The sequence below is a fragment of the Microcaecilia unicolor genome, chromosome 2 (genome assembly GCF_901765095.1).
Source record: "Microcaecilia unicolor chromosome 2, aMicUni1.1, whole genome shotgun sequence".
Lineage (NCBI taxonomy): Eukaryota > Metazoa > Chordata > Amphibia > Gymnophiona > Siphonopidae > Microcaecilia > Microcaecilia unicolor.
Window position 1 is genome coordinate 319,048,637 of NC_044032.1, and position 20,305 is coordinate 319,068,941.

The window sequence follows — 20,305 nt, forward strand, 5'->3', positions numbered from 1 at the left end:
AGAGAGGATGTTTCTAGCGTGACCATTTGTATGATGGACGTTGTGTCTAAAAAACATCTTTTCTGATTGTCAGACGTTTCCATTTTATACGTTCTTCACCAGTATTATGGAACATAATATCTTTCCATTATGCTTGCCTGATTTTGGACGTTTTCACTAAAACCTCCAAAATCGCACTTAGATGTTGTATCGAAAATGCCCCTCCACATCTGTCTGTTATGATAGTCTATGAAAATGCACATTAAGACTGCTTATAACAAAATGAGATAATTTGATAGTATTATTATTGTCTAGGAGACTGGTCTTCATATCTCCTAGGTTTTGAGTCACCTAGGGGTGCCAGTACCCCAGAGAGAGTATGTTCAAGCACTGTTAAAAAGTTCAGGGGTCCTTTTAATAAGACGCTGCAAAAAGTGGCCTGTGGTAGTGTGGCCGGGTGTTTTTGGTGCGCACCAGGCCAATTTTTACCACGTCTGGGAAAAAGGGCTTTTTTTCAATGGGCTGGGAAAATTGTCTGCAGTAAAACTGAAACCAACGCACACCTATTTACGGCCTGAGCCCTTAACGCCACCCACTGATCTAGCGGTAAGGGCTCACATGCTAAATACACAGTGACCAGTCAGTGCATGCCAACTTCTGATTAATGCCATAAACGCCGCGCGTGGTAGGAAATTTAAAAAATCATTTGTCCCGGTTGTATAGGTGTGCTCCAAATATGAAATTACTACCAGAAGGGTGCGCTAGCCTGGTGGTACTCTTGTTTTGGCACACCCTGCACACATGTACAGCCTACCACACCTTTGTAAAAGGGCCCCTAATTGCTATTAGAGTACTTTCTATTAGCTTATGAAAGCACTAATGGCAAGGAAAGGTCTCTCAGCTACTCATGATCAGAGAAAAAAAAGTGTTATCAGTGTGTCTGTTTTTCCTGCAGGATAAATTCACTCTCAGAACTTTTTGCTTATATTGGGCATCTAATTCACCCAAAAGTTCTCCATATTACATGAATCACAATCAGGTTTTCGACCTGCACACAGCATAGAAACAGTACTTGCTCACCCTGATATCCAGGTTCAAACAGGAAATTTCAATTGGCAACAAAATACTTCTTCTGCAGTTCGACTTATCAAGTGCATTTGTTATGGTAGACCATAATATTCTCACAAAATTATTGGACAAACAAGGGATCGGCGGAAACATCATTAAGTGGATAAAAAGTTTTATCACCACCAGATCATATCAGGTCAAATCAACCTCATCAATATCGCCTACATGGTCATCAAAATGCGGAGTCCCCCAAGGCTCACCTCTATCCCCGATCCTCTTCAACCTTATGATGATTCCTCTGGCTAAATCCCTATCCAAATCCAGCCTCAACCCCTTCATCTACGTTGATGACGTCACAATATTCATCCCTTTCCAATCCAACCTTACAGAAATCTTGGAGAAAATAATCACTGCCATGAACATCCTAGCATCCTGGGCCAACGCCTTCAAGATGAAAATGAACAAAGAAAAAACTCAATGTCTAATCCTTTCATCACAATATGCCACTCTGCTCCCAACCACTCTGATCACCCCCGACGTGACAATCTAAAAATCCTAGGAGTAACATTAGACAACCACCTAACTTTAGAAACTCATGCAAAAGCCACGACGACGAAGATGTTCAACATGATGTGGGTACTGAAAAGAGTAAAACCATTCCTCCCACAGAAAACTTTCCGCAATCTAGTACAATGCACAGTACTCACCCATGTCGACTACTGCAACAGCATCTTCATCGGTTGCAAAGCCCAAATCATAAAAAAACTCCAAACCACCCAAAACACAGCAGCCAGACTCATTTTTGGCAAATCACGATTCGAAAGTGCAACACCACTACATGAAAAACCACTGGCTCCCTATCAAGGAACGCATAAACTTCAAAGCCCACACAATGATCCACAAGATCCTTCATGGCGAAACTCCAAGCTACATGACCGAATTGATTGATCTACCAGCCAGGAACGGGTCCAAATCTTCTCGAACATATCTCAATCTCCATCTGCCCAATTGCAAAGGCCTCAAATACAAAACCTACTACGCATCCAACTTCTCCGTTATAGGCAGCAAACTCTGGAACGCAATACCTCGACACATCCAAACAACCAATGAACATCTACCCTTTCGAAAGCTGCTGAAAACTTACCTCTTCAAACAAGCATACCCAAACAACCCAACTTAATTCTTGAACCTAATCCACACCACTAACACTACCCATACTCCAATCCTCTCCCCCACATCTCTTCCTATTGCCCTACTCTCTACAACTGGGTTATCTTCGTGATACTTTGTACCATACTTTGTATTATCTCTGTGATACTTTGTACCATACCTTGTAAGCCGCACTGAACCTGCTATCTAGCGGGAAAGAGCGGGGTATAAATGCTAAAAATAATAATAATAATAATAAATAGAACTTTTTTGTCTATATGAGTGATTATCTGTGAATGACAAAAGATGGAAGGCTTTTTGAACCTATAATAGAAAGAAAAAAAAATCAAGCTTATACTGGAGTTATATTTTGAAGCTCTTTTTTCTTTCAGTTTTTTAGTTTTGAAAAGGAGTTTTGATGGTACATATGCTAGTGAGGTTTCTTTGGATAATGTGTTTTTTTTTTTTTTTGACTGACCACTATCATAAATATAAAATCTGTACAACCTAAAACTGGAAAATCTTATCTATAGAGAGATTTCGCAGAGGTTATCAGTATTCACACTTAGAGGGGCATAATCAAACGGGGTGCCCAAGTTTTCCTGAGGACATCCTCACAGGATGTCCCAGCGAAGGGGCGAGGAAACCCGTATTATCGAAACAAGATGGGCGGCCATCTTTCATTTCGATAATGTGGTCGGGGACGCCCAAATCTCAACATTTAGGTCAACCTTAGAGATGGTCGTCCCCGGTTTTCGGCGATAATGGAAACCGAGGACGCCCATCTTAGAAACGACCAAATGAAAGCCCTTTGGTCATGAAAGGAGCCAGCATTCGTAGTGCACTGGTCCCCCTGACATGCCAAGACACCAACTGGGCACCCTAGGGGGCACTGCAGTGGACTTCAGAAATTGCTCCCAGGTGCATAGCTCCCTTATCTTGTGTGCTGAGCCCCCCCCCAAAACCCACTCCCCACAACTGTACACCACTACCATAGGCCTTACGGGTGAAGGGGGCACCTACATGTGGGTACAGTGGGTTTGTGGTGGGTTTTGAAGGGCTCACATTTACCACCACAAGTGTAACAGGTAGGGGAGGGGATAGGCCTGGGTCCGCCTGCCTGAAGTGCACTGCACCCACTAAAACCGCTCCAGGGACCTGCATACTGCTGTCAGGGAGCTGGGTAAGACACTTGAGGCTGGCAAAACATATTTTTAAAGTTTTTTTTTTGGGTGGGAGGGGGTTAGTGACCACTGGGGGAGTAAGAGGAGGTCATCCCCGATTCCTTCCGAAGGTCATCTGGTCAGTTCGGGCACCTTTTTGAGGCTTGGTCGCAAGAAAAAAATGGACCAAGTTGGCCAAATGCTCATTAGGGACGTCCTTCTTTTTTCCATTATCGGCCGAGGACGCCCATGTGTTAAGCACGCCCCAGTCCCGCCTTCACTATGCTTCCGACACCCCCCCCCCCCCGTGAACTTTGGTCATCCCCGCGATGGAAAGCAGTTGAGGACGCCCAAAATCGGCTTTCGATTATGCCGATTTGGGTGATCCTGGGAGAAGGACACCCATCTTGCGATTTGTGTCAAAACATGGGCGCCCTTCTCTTTCGAAAATAAACCTGTTAATATTACTTATCTAGCTCTTACCAGAGAGCCATTTGATAAGACATTGGCTTCCTATTAAAGTGTGAATATTGTGTGGTTTTAAAAGTCATACAACCAATCTTAAACATGTTTCTGCTCCTTTATACATGTTCCATTTAATTTTATTTCCTACACAGATTAGACATTTGAGATTGTATGATTAAATCTACTTGCATTCAGATGTAAAAACCGGTTTACTTCTCTTTCCTATGAAGCAGCAAATTTTTGGAATAAGCTTCCATCTGTATGTGTTCAGAGGAACTATCTTATATTTCACCATTTACTAAAAAACAACCTTTTGATAAATTTCTTGTTTTTAAGAACTATATACCAGGAATGTATTTATGATGCTATGGTAATTTATTTCTAGATAGTGTAGTTTTATAATTTATGTAAATACTATCAATTTTATGTAATCTGCTTTGAACTTTGACTGGATTTAGCAGAATATAAGATTAGATAATGCATTGCCTCCTTCATGTCTGTATTTTCTTTCATAAACAGCTCCTTTCTCTGCTTAAAACCATGATGCACTTCTTCCCAAGCTACAGCAAATGTTGATTCATGGCAATTGCCATTATTACTATTCCTAGCACAACCAAACATGCAAAGTAAATATAAAGGGGACCCTAGATATAGAAGGGATTATGCAAGTACCCAATCATTTCCACCAAAGTGAATATTACCTCTGTTAAGCACTCCATATTCTGTGTGGAAGACTCCAATCAGCTTACTATACACAGCATGGGTGTGAACACTGGTGGCTGTTTTGAAGGCTTGACCCCAAAACGCAGGTCCACCTGGTTTCATCTGAAAAGTGACCAGTTCATAAACTCCTAGAAAAATGTATACAAAGGCCATTGTTGAAAGAAACTATCAGTGAACTGTTTTCTTTAACTTGCCTAGGACATTGTCTTACTTCTACACAAGGGTTTTTGCCACAGAATACTGATACACTAATATTAGGGCTGCACATTTAACATGATTAAAGCATAAAATTAATGCTTGTGCAGGCTCCCATCCTATCTCCCTCTCTTTCTCTGATCCTCCACGCTTGCTGTCCTTACCAGCAGAGATTCAACCAGGCTGTCTGTGACTGGCCCTGGGGTCCTTCTCTACGATGCAAATTCCTGTTGCTATGTGGGTGAGCAGCTACAGAGAGAAGGCCCTTAAGCCAACTGGAGGCAGCTTAGTTTAATTGTTGCCACTGCTGATGAAGATTGCAAGTTTGGAGGTATGGGGTGGAAGAGGGAGGTAGAGAGACATACCAGACCTTGGAGGGAGGAAGGCAGGGGAGAGATGCTGGACCCCAAGGAGGGGAAGAGAGAAGGGAGGAAATGCTGCATATAAATGGAGGGAAGGGAAGAGAGAAGGAAGATGCTGCTGCACATGGATGTAGGGAGAGAGAAAATAAATAGCAAATGGCCAGGAGAGAATTTATATCTGCTGTCTTTATCTTTTGTACTGTACAGGAGGGGTGGGTTATGCAATTAATCTTGCAATAATAAATTGTAATCATGATTATGTGATTAAGGGGGTCTTTTACTAAAGCTTAGCTCGAGTTATCTGCAGCAGGGCCCATTTTATTCCTATGGGCCCTGCTGCAGATAACTCAAGCTAAGCTTAGTAAAAGACCCCCTAAATTTTTAAATTGATGTGCAGTCACAATTAATATGGCTATTTTCTGATTTTTCTGCTTGCAGTAAAAATTTTCTAAAAAAAATAAAAAAAAAAAAAAGGGGGGACAATAAAATTCCTGCCCTGTCCTTTCTGATGCTCATATATTCCTAATGAAATTCTGTTCAGTGGAGGAATAAGCACTGTTGCTTATCCTATATAATAATTTGCACCTCCAACGTTCCATCGGTGTCTGGCTGCCTGGGTTCATAACATCTCATGACATCAGCCAGCCTCCAGCGTTCCATTCCCCCTCACTGCCCCGCCCTCGCATCAAAATGTAATGATGTCAGAGGGTGGGAGGGAAGGGAACGCTGGAGGTGAGCTGACGTCATGAGATGCTACGAACCCAGGCAGCCAGACAGTGATGGAACGTTGGAGGTGCAAATTATTATATAGGATAAGCTACTGTGCTTATTCCTCCACTGAACAGAATTTCATTTGGAATAGATAGGAAGGGAAGCCAGCCAGGCCAGCCAGAAAACGATGAGGTACAAAGGAAGAGAGAATCGCAGCACATCGAGTGGAGGGCAGGGCAGTGCAGAGCAGAATCGATGGACATGGATGGGATGGGAGGCGAGGACAGGAGAGAAGAGAATCGCGGGACACGGATGGGAGGGCAGGGAAGAGGAGAATTGCTGGACATGGAGGGGAGGGGAGGGGAGGGAAGGAAAGAATCACTGGACATGGAGGGGAGGGGAGAGCAGGGGAGAGACAAAAATTCGCTTACAAGAGAGCCTTCCTAGGGCCCGTTTCATTGTTGAGGAAATGGGCTGGGTTCCACTAGTTTGTAATAAGGGTTCGCCACAGACAGAAGGGAAAAGCAGCCACGGTGCATTGTGATGTCATCTGATGGATCCAGAGTACCAGAGTTCTCCTTTTGCCATTCTCAAGAGGTCTCCTCCATCTGCCCAATCTATCTTTGCTACTTCTTGTTTCTACTATTAAGTTGCTACATTATCATTGGGGAAGGAGGAAGGAAAAGGGTGGCATTCCCCTGTTGTATGCAGAGAATCCTTGCTACAGGTAAGCAACACCGCTTTCTCTGAGGACAAGCAGGGGAAATGCAGGCACATTACAGGGTGAATCCCAAGCTGAGGGTCACTGTCAGGCTTATTTTCGAAAGAGAAGGATGCCCATCTTTCGACAGAAATCGGGAGATGGGTGTCCTTCTCCCAGGGTGGCCCAAATCGGCATAATCGAAAGCTGATTTTGGGCGTCCCCAACTGCTTTCCGTCTTGGGGACGACCAAAGTTCCCGGGGGGGTGTCGGAAGCGTAGCGAAGGCGGGTCTTGGGCGTGCTTAACACATGTGCGTCCTCGACCCATAATTGAAAAAAAGGGCGTCCCTGACAAGCACTTGGACGACTTTACTTGGTCCTTTTTTTCTTACAACCAAGCCACGAAAAGGTGCCCGAACTGACCAGATGACCACCGGAGAGAATCAGGGATGACCTCCCCTTACTCCCCCAGTGGTCACTATACCACCCTCAAAAACATTTTTTTAAATATTTTTTGCCAGCCTCAGATATCATGACAGCAGTATGCAAGTCCTTGGAGCAGTTTTAGTGGGTGCAGTGCACTTCAGGCAGGCGGACCCAGGCCCATCCCCCCGCCCCCTACCTGTTACACTTGTGGTGGTAAATGTGATCCCTTCAAAACCCACCACAAACCCACTGTACCCACATCTAGGTGCCCCCCTTCACCCGTAAGGGCTATGGTAGTGGTGTACAGTGGTGGGTAGTGGGTTTTGGGGGACTCAGCACACAAGGTATGGGAGCGAAGTTCCTGGGAGCAATTTCTGAAGTCCACTGCAGTGCCCCCTAGGGTGCCCGGTTGGTGTCCTGGCATGTCAGGGGGACCAGTGCACTATGAATTCTGGCTCCTCCCATGATCAAAGGGCTTGCATTTGGTCATTTCTGAGATGGGCGTCCTTAGTTTCCATTATCGCCGAAAATCAGAAACGACCAAGTCTAAAGACAACCATCTTTAGCGATGACCTAAATTTCAAGATTTGGGCGTCCCCCAACCGTATAATCGAAACAAAAGATCAACGCCCATCTTGTTTCAATAATACGTATTTCCCCGCCCCTTCGCCGGGACATCCTGTGAGGACGTCCTCAGGAAAACTTGGGCACCCCTTTTGATTATGCCCCTCCACGTGGAACAGTCTTAAGAGGGCCACCTGGGAACAACACTGGATGGCTGGAGAAGAAACCATCTAGTAGCAGGACTAATGAGCAAAAGAGGAGATTTGAACTTACACAGAAATATGTAGCCAGATAAAGACCATATGGCCTATCCAATCTACCGCGACAAAGAGAGTCCAAATCTCCCGTAAAAAACACCAAAAAAGACAACAAAAACGGAAGATGTACAGAAAGACCAAACTAAAATCACAAATGTAAAAAAGCCAATATCATTTATTAAGACCCTACACTGTCCGTGTTTCGGCCAAAGAGGCCTTCTTCAGGGGTCTATAAATTGGCATATATAGTTATTCTTCCAGAAGTTCACTCAAATCAAGACAGATCAGTGCAACGCAGTACAAAACACTTAAAAACAAGCAAGAACCAGGAGAACGTAGTAAATTATTAGTGTTGAAGGCCTTTAACATCATTGCTAATGCTGCTGCTGCTGTTGCTGCTACGGGAACAGGAAGCCTCGTTGAAAGACGACGTGACAGGAGCAGAGGGGGAGAGCAATACGGTACCGCACTAGTCCGAGGGGGGGGGAAGCGATGCCAGACAGACCGATCAAAGGGAAAGGGGGGTGGAGAGAGGAGGATGTGAGATGCACATCTAAGGAGAAGAGGGAGGAAGGAAAGCAATGGCAGGGCATGGGAATGGGAAAAGGGGGGTGGAGAAAGGAGTAAGAGTGATGGAAGCAAGAAGGGGAGGGAAGAGAAAGGTGGGATGCATGAGGGAGAGGAGAGATGCATGAGGACGCTGGAGGAGAGAGAGAGAAAGTGAAAAAGTGCAGGGGAGAGCCAGAGAGAGATGGGGAGAGAAAGAGGGGACATGGAAGAGAGCAGGGGAGAGCCAGAGAGAGATGGGGAGAGAAAAGGGGACATGGAAGAGAGCAGGGGAAAGCCAGGGCCATGGAAAAGAGCAGGGGAAAGCCAGATAGAGATGGGGAGAGAAAGAGGAGCCATGGAAAAGAGCAGGGGAGAGCCAGAGAGAAGATGCTGGATGGAAGAGGGGTACAGAGAGAGAGAGATTAGTGGAAAGATGGGGGGAGAAAGAGGGGTCATCGGCAGGAGAGAGAAGCTGCTGGGGAGAAACTGGGGGAGACCCTAGCTGTCAGACGGAGAAATGCTGAATGAAAGGAGGGAGAAAGAGGGAAAAGCTGGAAGGAGGGGGCAGAAAGAGGGAAGACAATGGACGTAAGGGTAGGGAGGGAAAGAGGAAAGACACTGGAAGGATGGGGATAGAGAGGACATGCTGAATGGAAAAGGGTCAAGAGAGAGAACTGTTTAGAAGGAAGGAGATATAAAGGGAGACAATAGACGGAAGGATTGGGAGAGGGTAATGGGTAGAAGGATGGAGAGAGAAAGAGGGATGACACTGGATGGAAGGGTAGGAGAGAAAGAGGGAAGGTGCTGGACATGGATGGATGGATGGAGGGGAGGGAAGAGAGGAGAAATCTGAACATGGATGGAGTGGAGGGCAGGGAACAGAGGAGAAATGTTGGACAAGGATGGAGGATAGGAAAGACAAAGGAAGTACATGCACATGGATGGAGGGGAGAAATGCTGGATATGGATGGAGGGGAAATTGCTGAATTTAAGGGCTGGATCGGAACACTTTGAAGGCAGATGCTGAAACTGGAGAAAGGATAGGGACAGGGCTACAGATGGTAGACAGGACGCATAAAGACACACAAGGACGCATAAGGACACAGGAGGATGGTGGACATGGTGAGAGAAAAAATATCAAATGGAAAGAAGACACTGGGACCAAAGTGAATAGAAAAACTAAATGATCAGACAACAAAGGTAAAAAAAAGTATTTTATTCAGAATTTATTAACTGGAATATGTCAGCTTTTGGAAATGTTCATCTGTGATATTTTGCATGTAAGTTTTAATTTTTCTAGTATTGCCTATGTTTGCCCATCATATGTGCATATGAAGAATTTTAATTTTAAGTCGTAGCTGTTCCTTTTATTCTTTTTGATCTCTGTTTTATTAATATTTAATATAATTTTAGATGATGTATTATTTTAAATTTATATATGTACGTTTATATAGACGATATAATTGTTGTGTGTGTATATACATGTATGTGTATATATATATATATATATATATATATATATATATATATATATATATATATATGTTATCTACATGTGTAATATTATAACAGACAATATTTATATATTTTATCTTTTCATAGCCCCTGAAGCAGCCCAGTTGGGCGAAACACGGCCTGTGTCGGGCTGTTTGTATTTACATGAGTATTGCTATACTGTTTAAATAAATTACATCTTATTTTCACACGATCTGCTCTTTTTTGTTTTCCATCTTGGAGTTTGCAGACCGTCTGCCTTTGTGCTTTCTTGGACCTTTGCTGCATGCTGAGTCTGACTTCTTGAGGTAACTTTCCAGTTTTGCCTTCATATCTGTTGTGTCGTGTGTTTTTCATGTGTAATCAAGGTGCAGTATTCTACTAGTGTGTAGTATTTACAACCCTTTTTGGGGTTTTTTTGTTTCACTAGGTTTTAGAGCCCGGTGTAATTACAGTGCTGCCTTTCCACACATAAGGTTGTAGCTCGTCCTGTCCTTGGAATTAGTGCTGTTATGGTTTGCTAAGGTTAAGAGTGTGTTTTTGCACAAGTTTGTGTATAGTGTTTTGCAGTGGAGAGATTGTGTATTGGCCTTACTGAGGTGGCACCAAAACATCAGAAAGGGTTTTAGAGCCTAAATCACGACACACTACCTCTTGAAGGATCTACATATAGTCGTTAATAAAAGGAGCTCATTGTGAACACTATCCACCTTAAAAGGGTGTTTTGTGGCTCTACATGAGAATTGTCTGCACTTTGATCTGTTAATTGGCAAAGGCAAGCACAAAATAAACTAAAGACAGCGAGATACTTTGGGCCAGATTCTATAAATGACACTCCAAATTAGGCACCGGAAAAAAATCAGCACTGTTCTGTAAAGGGCATGTGCACTTAATAAAATAATGCTTAAGTGTGGATCTCATACCTAACTATGGGCGCCAGAATTACACCTGCTGGTATCTGGTGTAAATGCTGGTGCTCAATTTAGGCACACTGACCCAGTATTCTATAACCATGCATGAAAAGTTTTGAACACCCCTTAACATACCCATGTTTTTTCCATGGCAATGCCCCCTTTCGAGATACATGCTATGGGAGTTTGGCACACTGCCTTATAAAATAACTTGCAGCCAGATGTGTGTGCAAATCCCAACTGGTGCCAGGTAATGTCAACAATTGATTGTTAGCACCCAGTCATTGCTGTTAATTGGCTTGTTAATCAATGAAGTTGCACACATATCACAGGATTGTGCTTAAATTTTGGCGTGTAAATTTGGGCAACTTATAAAATCTGGGGGTTTATAAACACTGGGATATGAGGAAAAGTCAAAGAAGAGCACTTAATATTGATAATAGTGGCTGAGTAATATGAAGCAAAGAAACTGTCAGAAGTGAGGTTGGACTGTAATGAGGGTACAGGCATCCTTCAGTTCCAGAGATGCAAGCCAAATGATGTAGGGTGAAACAGTATTGTGGTTTGGATTTTTATATCGAATATCTCTATCTTTAGGAAAAGAATGAGGATTATGGAGGTCAAGCATGAGCCTCAGGACCCCCCCCCTCCCTTCTTCCTGGGGATGAGAAATAAATCCCATCCCTGTTGGGATAGAGGGTCTTTGATTGCTCAGCTGTGCAAAAGCAAATCAAGCACTGCAGCCTGTACAGCATTTCCTGGAATAAGATCTTTGGTCTTGGATCTTGAGTCAGGTGGGATTGGATGAAATTCATTTTGTAGACATTGTTTTATGAGTTTTAGAACTCACCATTCTGTGGCGAGGGTGTGACAGGCCTCTCTGAAATGCTGATGCCTTTCTTCCATTAGTAGTCAGTCAAAAAATGAGTTTGGGTTTGATGGGGGTACAGAAAGTTTCACACTGCTGCTTGCATTCATGAGGCCTTTGTCGCCAAGTATACGGCTGAGCAGGTTAGTGCTGGGAAGCTCTAAGGGGGTAAGATAGATAGGACATATGAGGGAAGGGCAAGTCTTCTTTTAGAGGGGATGTTTGGCCCTGTGGTACTGAAAAAGGGGGTCTGGCAGCTGAAAAGATAGCTCTTGCAAGACAGAACAATACTATTTGATATAGGAGACCACAGCTTTTACATTTTGGTCAAAAAAGTTGCCCCCAAAGCAGGGCGCATCCATGAGGAAGTCATGCAGGTCTCTGGATGACCAGATGCTCTGAGTCAGGCAGTTTTACTATGACTATGGCTATGTGGGATACTGTGCCATTCCTGTAAGCTGATGTGCAATTGGAGGAGTTGATCTTGCAGATCCTAGTGATGGGTTTGGAGGGCTGTCTCTTGAAGAAGGGAATGGTGATAATGACCCCTCAGTTACGGATCTTGCACTATCTACTGGCTAACCATGGCCCGTGGTACACCTTTTTCCCCAATGATGTCCTGAATCTTCTGGTGCCCTGATGGGGTATGAGCTTCTGATAAGGGGACTTTGGACATTTTTAGTGCTGCCTCTGAGACTACTGACTGATGAAGAAGTTGAGACTGGTTGTACCCTGGGGCCGAACAGACTTTATTTCAAGGCGTCTGGAGATCACCTGCATCGACAGGAGTTTTCCAGATGTATATTTATTTGTACATACACTTGATATACCACAAAATTGATCCTAGACAGGCGACTAAGCGGTTTACAATACCAAAATAAAAATCCTTAACAATGCTGAGGAAGGGACAGAGGAGGGAAGGAAATGGGAAGAAAGGCACGGGAATACGGGACAGGGAATGTGAGACAGAAGGGGAAATGTGGCACAGGTAAAGAGGGGAGAACAGGTCAAAGGAAGCAAAGCGATTAAGACAGAGTCGAAAGTACCAGAAAAAACTGAGAACTTTAGAAGTTGGAGGTCCTGCAAAATTTGATGAACCAGATGTGCAAGAATCTTAGTACTGTAGATGGATTGAAAGTATCGTTTGTTATCCTGCATCTGCTAGGAGTCAAGGGTGAGGGTTTTGGAGATCTTTTGTAGGAATTTGGGTAGGAATGATCTTCACGTTTCTTGGGTATGGGATCCTCTGATGGTTAAACAGTGTATGGAGAGCAGAAGATGGTGTAATCTCCTGCAGTCTCTCAGTGATAGAATTCAATGGTGCTGTGCACCAAATGGAGTTAATTCAGGACTCAAAGTGATGAAGCATCATAGGATGTGGTGACCAATCCTTGAGAATAATGAGGGCTGAGATGAGTAGAATCAATTTTGGCCTTCTGGTTGTGGTTTGAAGTAGGGGGTTCTCTCCTGAGGAAATCTTTGAAGGATTAGGAGCAGCGAGCCCTGCATGTTGATATGCGACTAATCTGGTGTTGGAGCTATGAATTCTGGGGATAACAAAGGCTTATTGGTGATGGCCTTGGCCACATATTTGGAAATAGGAAGAGGAAGAATGGAGAGCATTCAAACAACTTCATTTAGATGAAGACATGTCTCTGCACTGTGGGGATCTGGAGAGGGTCCGCTGATCTCAGTTTATGCTTTGTAGCTTTTCCTTTGGAGGGTTTGTTTGTGTGATCACACTGATTTCCCTGAGATCTGCCTTCTGGGCAGCCTTGGGGAAATGTGAGACTTTGTGGGGTTAGTAATTTTTTTTATTTATTCAAAAGAAATTGCAGACTGTGCTATCGTACTAGGTTTCTTTATTATTTACTACCCTGCCCTATGAAGGCCGTCAATGGCAGTTTACAAACTGAAAAAAGGAAGAGAGAGAAAGGGAAGACAAAAATTCAAGGATGATGACATGACATAAAAAGGAAAAGGGGGGGGGGGGGGGGGGGAATTACAATGCTGATAGTAAAGAGGATGGGGTAAAACAGAAGAAGTGCGTTGTGGTAACAGACTGCCTGAACTGGGCACTCTGGAAGAGTCAACGAAAAGCTTCTCCAAAGAGATGAGTTTTAAATTCCGCTTTAAAATTTGATAACATAGGTTATAATGATCTTGGGAGGGTATTCCAAACAGAAAATAGAATCTCTAGTGTTTTCATGAAAGAGAACACGATGGCAGAATACATAATAACAAATGACAAGCATATCTTCAAACACAAGGAACAAAAAGCATAAAATAAAATATAAATGCAGCAGGTAAATACGGTAAATCAGAAATCGAACAGCAGTCACTAAATACCAGCAAAAGCTTGCGTGAACATATATGCCTTCAAACACTTCCTAAGTTGCAGAATAGAGCAAGTCTTGTGCAATGCTTCCGGTAATGCATTCCATAAACCTAGTCCTTCTATACAAAAAATAGAGGATTGACAGATATCTAATTTGACTTGTCAAACCAATGGAACTTCAAGTGAAGGGAAATTTTGCCTCACCAATCTATTACATTTCTTTGAACAAACATGTGGATAAAGGTGAGCCAGTCGATATTGTGTATCTGGAGAGGAAATTGGAGAGTCATGGGATAGGAGGTAGTGTTCTACTGTGGATTAAAAACTGGTTAAAAGATAGAAAACAGAGAGTAAGGTTAAATGGTCAGTATTCTCAATGAAGAAGGGTAGATAGTGGGGTTCCCCAGGTGTCTGTGCTGGGACCGCTGCTTTTTAACAAATTTATAAATGACATAACATAAGAGTAGCCATACTGGGTCAGACCAATGGTCCATCTGGCCCAGTATCCTGTTTTCCAAACAGTGGCCAAGCCAAGTCACAAGTACCTGGCAGAAACCCAAATTGTGGCAACATTTCATACTATAAATCGCAGGGCAAGCAGTTGCTTCCCATGTCTGTCTCAAAACCAGACTATGGACTTTTCCATAGTCTGGTATTGAAGGGGTGCAGACTCAGGAAAGATGTCAGGAAGTATTTCTACTCCCTGCACTTAGGGAGTAGAAACCCACGAGAGACTTATGTGTTAGGCGGGGAGAGTCTGATAGGTACTGAGGGGCAGAGGGATCTTGGGGTGATAGTATCCGAGGATCTGAAGGCGACGAAACAGTGTGATAAGGCGGTGGCCGTAGCGAGAAGGTTGCTAGGCTGTATAGAGAGAGGTGTGATCAGCAGAAGAAAGGAAGTGTTGATGCCCCTGTACAAGTCGTTGGTGAGGCCCCACCTGGAGTATTGTGTTCAGTTTTGGAGGCCGTACCTTGCGAAGGATGTTAAAAAAATGGAAGCGGTGCAAAGAAAGGCTACGAGAATGGTATGGCATTTGCGTTCCAAGACCTGAACATGTATACCCTGGAGGAAAGGAGGAACAGGGGTGATATGATACAGATGTTCAAATATTTGAAAGGTATTAATCCGCAAACAAATCTTTTCCAGAGATGGGTAGGCGGTAGAACGAGAGGACATGAAATGAGATTGAAGGGGGCCAGACTCAGGAAAGATGTCAGGAAGTATTTTTTCACGGAGAGGGTGGTGGATGCTTGGAATGCCCTCCCACGGGAGGTGGTGGAGATGAAAACGGTAACGGAATTCAAACATGCGTGGGATATACATAAAGGAATCCTGTGCAGAAGGAATGGATCCTCACAAGCTTAGCCGAAATTGGGTGGCGGAGCAGGTGGGGGGAAGAGGGGAGGATAGTGGAGGGCAGACTTATACGGTCTGTGCCAGAGCCAGTGATGGGAGGCAGAACTGGTGGTTGGGAGGCGGGGAATCCTGCTGGGCAGACTTATACGGTCTGTGCCCTGAAAAAGACAGGTACAAATCAAGGTAAGGTATACACATATGAATTTATCTTGTTGGGCAGACTGGATGGACCATGCAGGTCTTTTTCTGCCGTCATCTACTATGTTACTTTTCCTCTAGGAATTTGCCCAAACCTGTTTTAAACCCAGATACACTAATCACTGTTACCACATTTTCCGGCAAAGAGTTCCACAGCTTAACTATTCGTTGAGTGAAAAAATATTTCCTCCTGTTTTAAAAGTATTTCCATGTAAATTCCTTGAGCGTCACCTGGTCTTTGTACTTTTGAAACGAGTAATAAATTGATTTACTTCTACTCGTTCTACACCACTCAGGATTTTGTCGACCTCATAAGTACATAAGTAATGCCACACTGGGAAAAGACCAAGGGTCCATCGAGCCCAGCATCCTGTCCATGACAGCGTCCAATCCAGGCCAAGGGCACCTGGCAAGCTTCCCAAACGTACAAACATTCTATACATGTTATTCCTGGAATTGTGGACTTTTCCCAAGTCCATTTAGTAGTGGTTTATGGACTTGTCCTTTAGGAAACCGTCTAACCCCTTTTTAAACTCTGCCAAGCTAACCGCCTTCACCACGTTCTCCGGCAACGAATTCCAGAGTTTAATCATGCGTTGGGTGAAGAAAAATTTTCTCCTATTTGTTTTAAATTTACTACACTGTCCTAGTATTTTTGGAAAGCGTGAACAGACGCTTCACATCCACCTGTTCCACTCCACTCACCTCATTATTTTATATACCTCTATCATGTCTCCCCTCAGCCGTCTCTTCTCCAAGATGAAAAGCCCTAGCCTCCTTAGTCTTTCTTCATAGGGAAGTTGTCCCATCCCCGCTATCATTTTAGTCGCCTTTTCCAATTCCATTATATCTTTCTTGAGATGTGGCGACCAGAATTGAACACAATACTCAAGGTGCGGTCGCACCATGGAGCGATATAACGGCATTATAACATCCTCACACCTGTTTTAGATACCTTTCCTAATAATACCCAACATTCTATTCGCTTTCCTAGCCGCAGCAGCACACTGAGCAGAAGGTTTCAGTGTATTATCGACGACGACACACAGATCCCTTTCTTGGTCCGTAACTCCTAACGTGGAACCTTGCATGACGTAGCTATAATTCGGGTTCTTTTTTCCCACATGCATCACCTTGCACTTGCTCACATTAAACGACATCTGCTATTTAGCCGCCCAGTGTCCCAGTCTCATAAGGTCCTTCTGTAATTTTTCACAATCCTGTCACGAGTTAACGACTTTGAATAACTTTGTATCATCAGCAAATTTAATTACCTCGCTAGTTACTCCAATCTCTAAATCATTTATAAATATATTAAAAAGCAGCGGTCCTAGCACAGACCCTTGAGGAACCCCACTAACTACACTTCTCCATTGTGAATACTGCCCATTTAACCCCACTCTCTGTTTCCTATCCTTCAACCAGTTTTTAATCCACAATAGGACATTTCCTCCTATCCCATGACCCTCCAATTTCCTCTGTAGCCTTTCATGAGGTACCTTGTCAAACGCCTTTTGAAAATCCAGATACACAATATCAGCCTGCTCCCCTTTGTCCACGTTTGTTTACTCCTTCAAAGAATTGAAGTAAATTGGTCAGGCAAGATTTCCCCACACAAAAGCCATGCTGGCTTGGTCTCAGTAATCCATGTCCTTGGATGTGCTCTGTAGTTTTGTTTTTGATAATGGCCTCTACCATTTTCCTTGGCACCGACGTCAGACTCACCGGTCTATAATTTCCCGGATCTCCCCTGGAACCTTTTTTAAAAATCGGCATTACATTGGCCACCCTCCAATCTTCTGGTACCACGCTCAATTTTAAGGATAAATTCACTAACAGTAGCTCCGCAAGCTCATTTTTCAGTTCTAGGATGTATATCATCCGGTCCAGGAGATTTGCTAAACTGCCCCATTACGTCCTCCATGTTTACCGTGAAGTCAGTAAGTTTCTCCGACTCGTCCGCTTGAGATACCATTTCCGACACCGGTATCCCACCCAAATCTTCCTCGGTGAAGACCGAAGCAAAGAATTCATTCAATCTCTCCGCTACGTCTTTATCTTCCTTGATTGCCCCTTTTACCCCTCGGTCATCCAGCGGCCCAACCAATTCTTTGCCGGCTTCCTGCTTTTAATATACCGAAAAAAATTTTGCTATGTTTTTTTTGCCTCTAATGCTATCTTTTTTTCGTAATCCCTCTTGGCCTTCTTTATCTGCGCCTTGCATTTGCTTTGACACTCCTTATGCTGCTTCTTGTTATTTTCAGACGGTTCCTTCTTCCATTTTCTGAAGGCATTTCTTTTAGCCCTAATAGCTTCCTTCATCTCACTTTTCAACCACGCCGGCTGTCTTTTAGACTTCCGTCTTTCTTTTCTAATTCGCGGAATATGTTTGGCCTGGGCCTCCAGGATGGTATTTTTGAACAGCGTCCATGTCTGCTGTACAGTTTTTACCTTCTCAGTTGCCCCCCTAAGTTTTTTTTAACCGTTCTTCTCATTTTATCATAGTCTCCTTTTTTAAAAGTTAAACGCTAACATATTATGTATAGTTACTTCAAGGTTGATATCAAAACTGATCATATTATGATCACTGTTATCAAGCGGCCCCAGTACCATAACGTCCCTCACCAGATCATGCACTCTACTAAGGACCAAGTCTAGAATTTTTTCTTCTCTCGTCGGCTCCTGCACCAGCTGCTCCATAAAGCTATCCTTGATTTCATCAAGGAACTGTACCTGTCTAGCGTGTCCCGATGTTACATTTACCCAGTCTATATTTGGATAATTGAAGTCACCCATTATTATCACATTGCCCATTTTGTTTGCGTCTCTGATTTCTTTTATCATTTCTGCGTCTACCTGCTCAACCTGGAGAGGTGGACCGTAGTACACTCCTATCACCGTCCTTTTCCCTTTTATACATGGAATTTCAATCCACAATGATTCAATCATATCTCTCCTCATCCGTCTCTTTTCCAAGCTGAAGAGCCCTAACCTCTTTAAGCTTTTCCTCATATGAGAGGAGTTTCATGTAGAGATGGGAGTAAGTAGTGAGGTAATTCAATTTGCTAACAACACAAAACATAGTAACATAGTAGATGACAGCAGAGAAAGACCTGTATGGTCCATCTAGTCTGCCCAACAAGATAAACTCATATGTGCTACTTTATATGTATACTTGACCTTGATTTGTATCTGCCATTTTCAGGGCACAGACCATAGAAGTCTGCCCAGCACTAGCCCCGCCTCCCAACCACCGGTGATGCCACCCAATCTCTGCTAAGCTTTTGAGGATCCATTCCTTCTGAACAGGATTCCTTTATATTTATCCCATGCATGTTTGAATTCTGTTACCGTTTTCATCTCCACCACCTCCCGCAGGAGGGCATTCTAAGTATCTACCACTCTCTCTGTAAAAAATACTTCCTGACATTTTTCTTGAGTCTGCCCCCTTCAATCTCATTTCATGTTCTCTAGTTCTACCGCCTTCCCATCTCCGGAAAATGTTTGTTTGCGGATTAATACCTTTCAAATATTTGAATGTCTGTACCAGTTTCTCCTTTCCTCCAGCGTATACATGTTCAGGTCAGCAAGTCTCTCCTCATACATCTTGTAATGCAAATCCCATACCATTTTTGTAGCTTTTCTTTGCACTGCTTCAATTGTTTTTACATCCTTAGCAAGATACAGCCTCCATAACTGAACACAATACTCCAGGTGGGGACTCACCAACGACTTGTACAGCAGCATCAACACCTCCTTTCTTCTGCTGGTCACACCTCTCTCTATATAGCCTAGCAACCTTCTGGCCACAGCCACCGCCTTCTCACACTGTTTCGTCGCCTTCAGATCCTCAGATACTATCACCCCAAGATCCCTCTCCATGTCTGAGCCTCAGGTGTAAAGAGAGCCTCGGCTGTTGATCCGACGTCGGGTCCCAGACAGGTCACCCCTCCCACGTCTCTGCGGGTTAGGGCTTCCACCTTGCCATCGTTTTCAGCCGGTTGCGGCGGTGGGAAGAGCGTCGGAGGGGACAACGATGTGTCCTGTCCCAAGAGCTCGGCTTCTCCTTGAGCCGCTAGCTGAGCGGGAGCTCCGACCGCCAATAAAGTGGATCTCATGAGAAAGCTCTCCAAGGTCTGCTGGGTAGGTGTTAATGTCAGAGCCGGCTGGGTCCCGGTTCGAACGGATCCCTTTCGCTTCGTGTGGGGCATTTCCAATTTGGTAAGCAAGAAATTTCGTTAAAGAAAAACGAAGAGAAAAGGATAAACCCAGCGGTCTCTGGAGAGTCAGTCACGGAACGCTGTTAGTGCCGCAATCTTGCTCTGCCCCTCTCTTCTCTATATCATCTTTTAAGTTGATCTATATTGCTTCTTCCTTTCCCCAGGCCCCTGTCATTTCAGTTGCTGCAATATCATTTCTCACATACAGAGCTACTCTTCCATCTTTATGACCATTTCTACCTTCCTAAATAGATTATAGTCTGGTATGTTTGCATCCCCATTCATGGGAATCATTGAGCCATGTCTCCATGATTGCAACAACGTCTAAATCTGCCTCTAACATCAGGGCTTGCAGGTAATGAACTTTATTGCTTAGACTGTGAGCATTTCTGGTCATCGCTTTCCATCTACATTTCAGTGGCATTTTTACCTTCCAGTTTTTTTGTTTAGTCTCACTTCCTGCTGTGGTGATAAGAAGTGATTTCCTAAGATTGTTGTTTTCATTGCTTTCTTTTCTACTGTCACATCTTGTCTTTAGCTTTAGCTGGGAATGACCACTTGAAGTAACCTGCCTCCATATGCCACCCCTGCCTTCTAGTTTAAAT

General features: G+C 43.8%; 1 protein-coding gene across 1 annotated transcript in view; it reads right to left on the reverse strand.

The window, feature by feature from the left end:
* NIPSNAP3A (nipsnap homolog 3A) overlaps positions 1–20,305 on the reverse strand; it is a 197,931-nt gene that overhangs the window by 86,133 nt on the left and 91,493 nt on the right. The window contains 1 exon segment of the mRNA XM_030194330.1: positions 4,526–4,675. Coding sequence (XP_030050190.1) covers positions 4,526–4,675 — 150 coding nt within the window.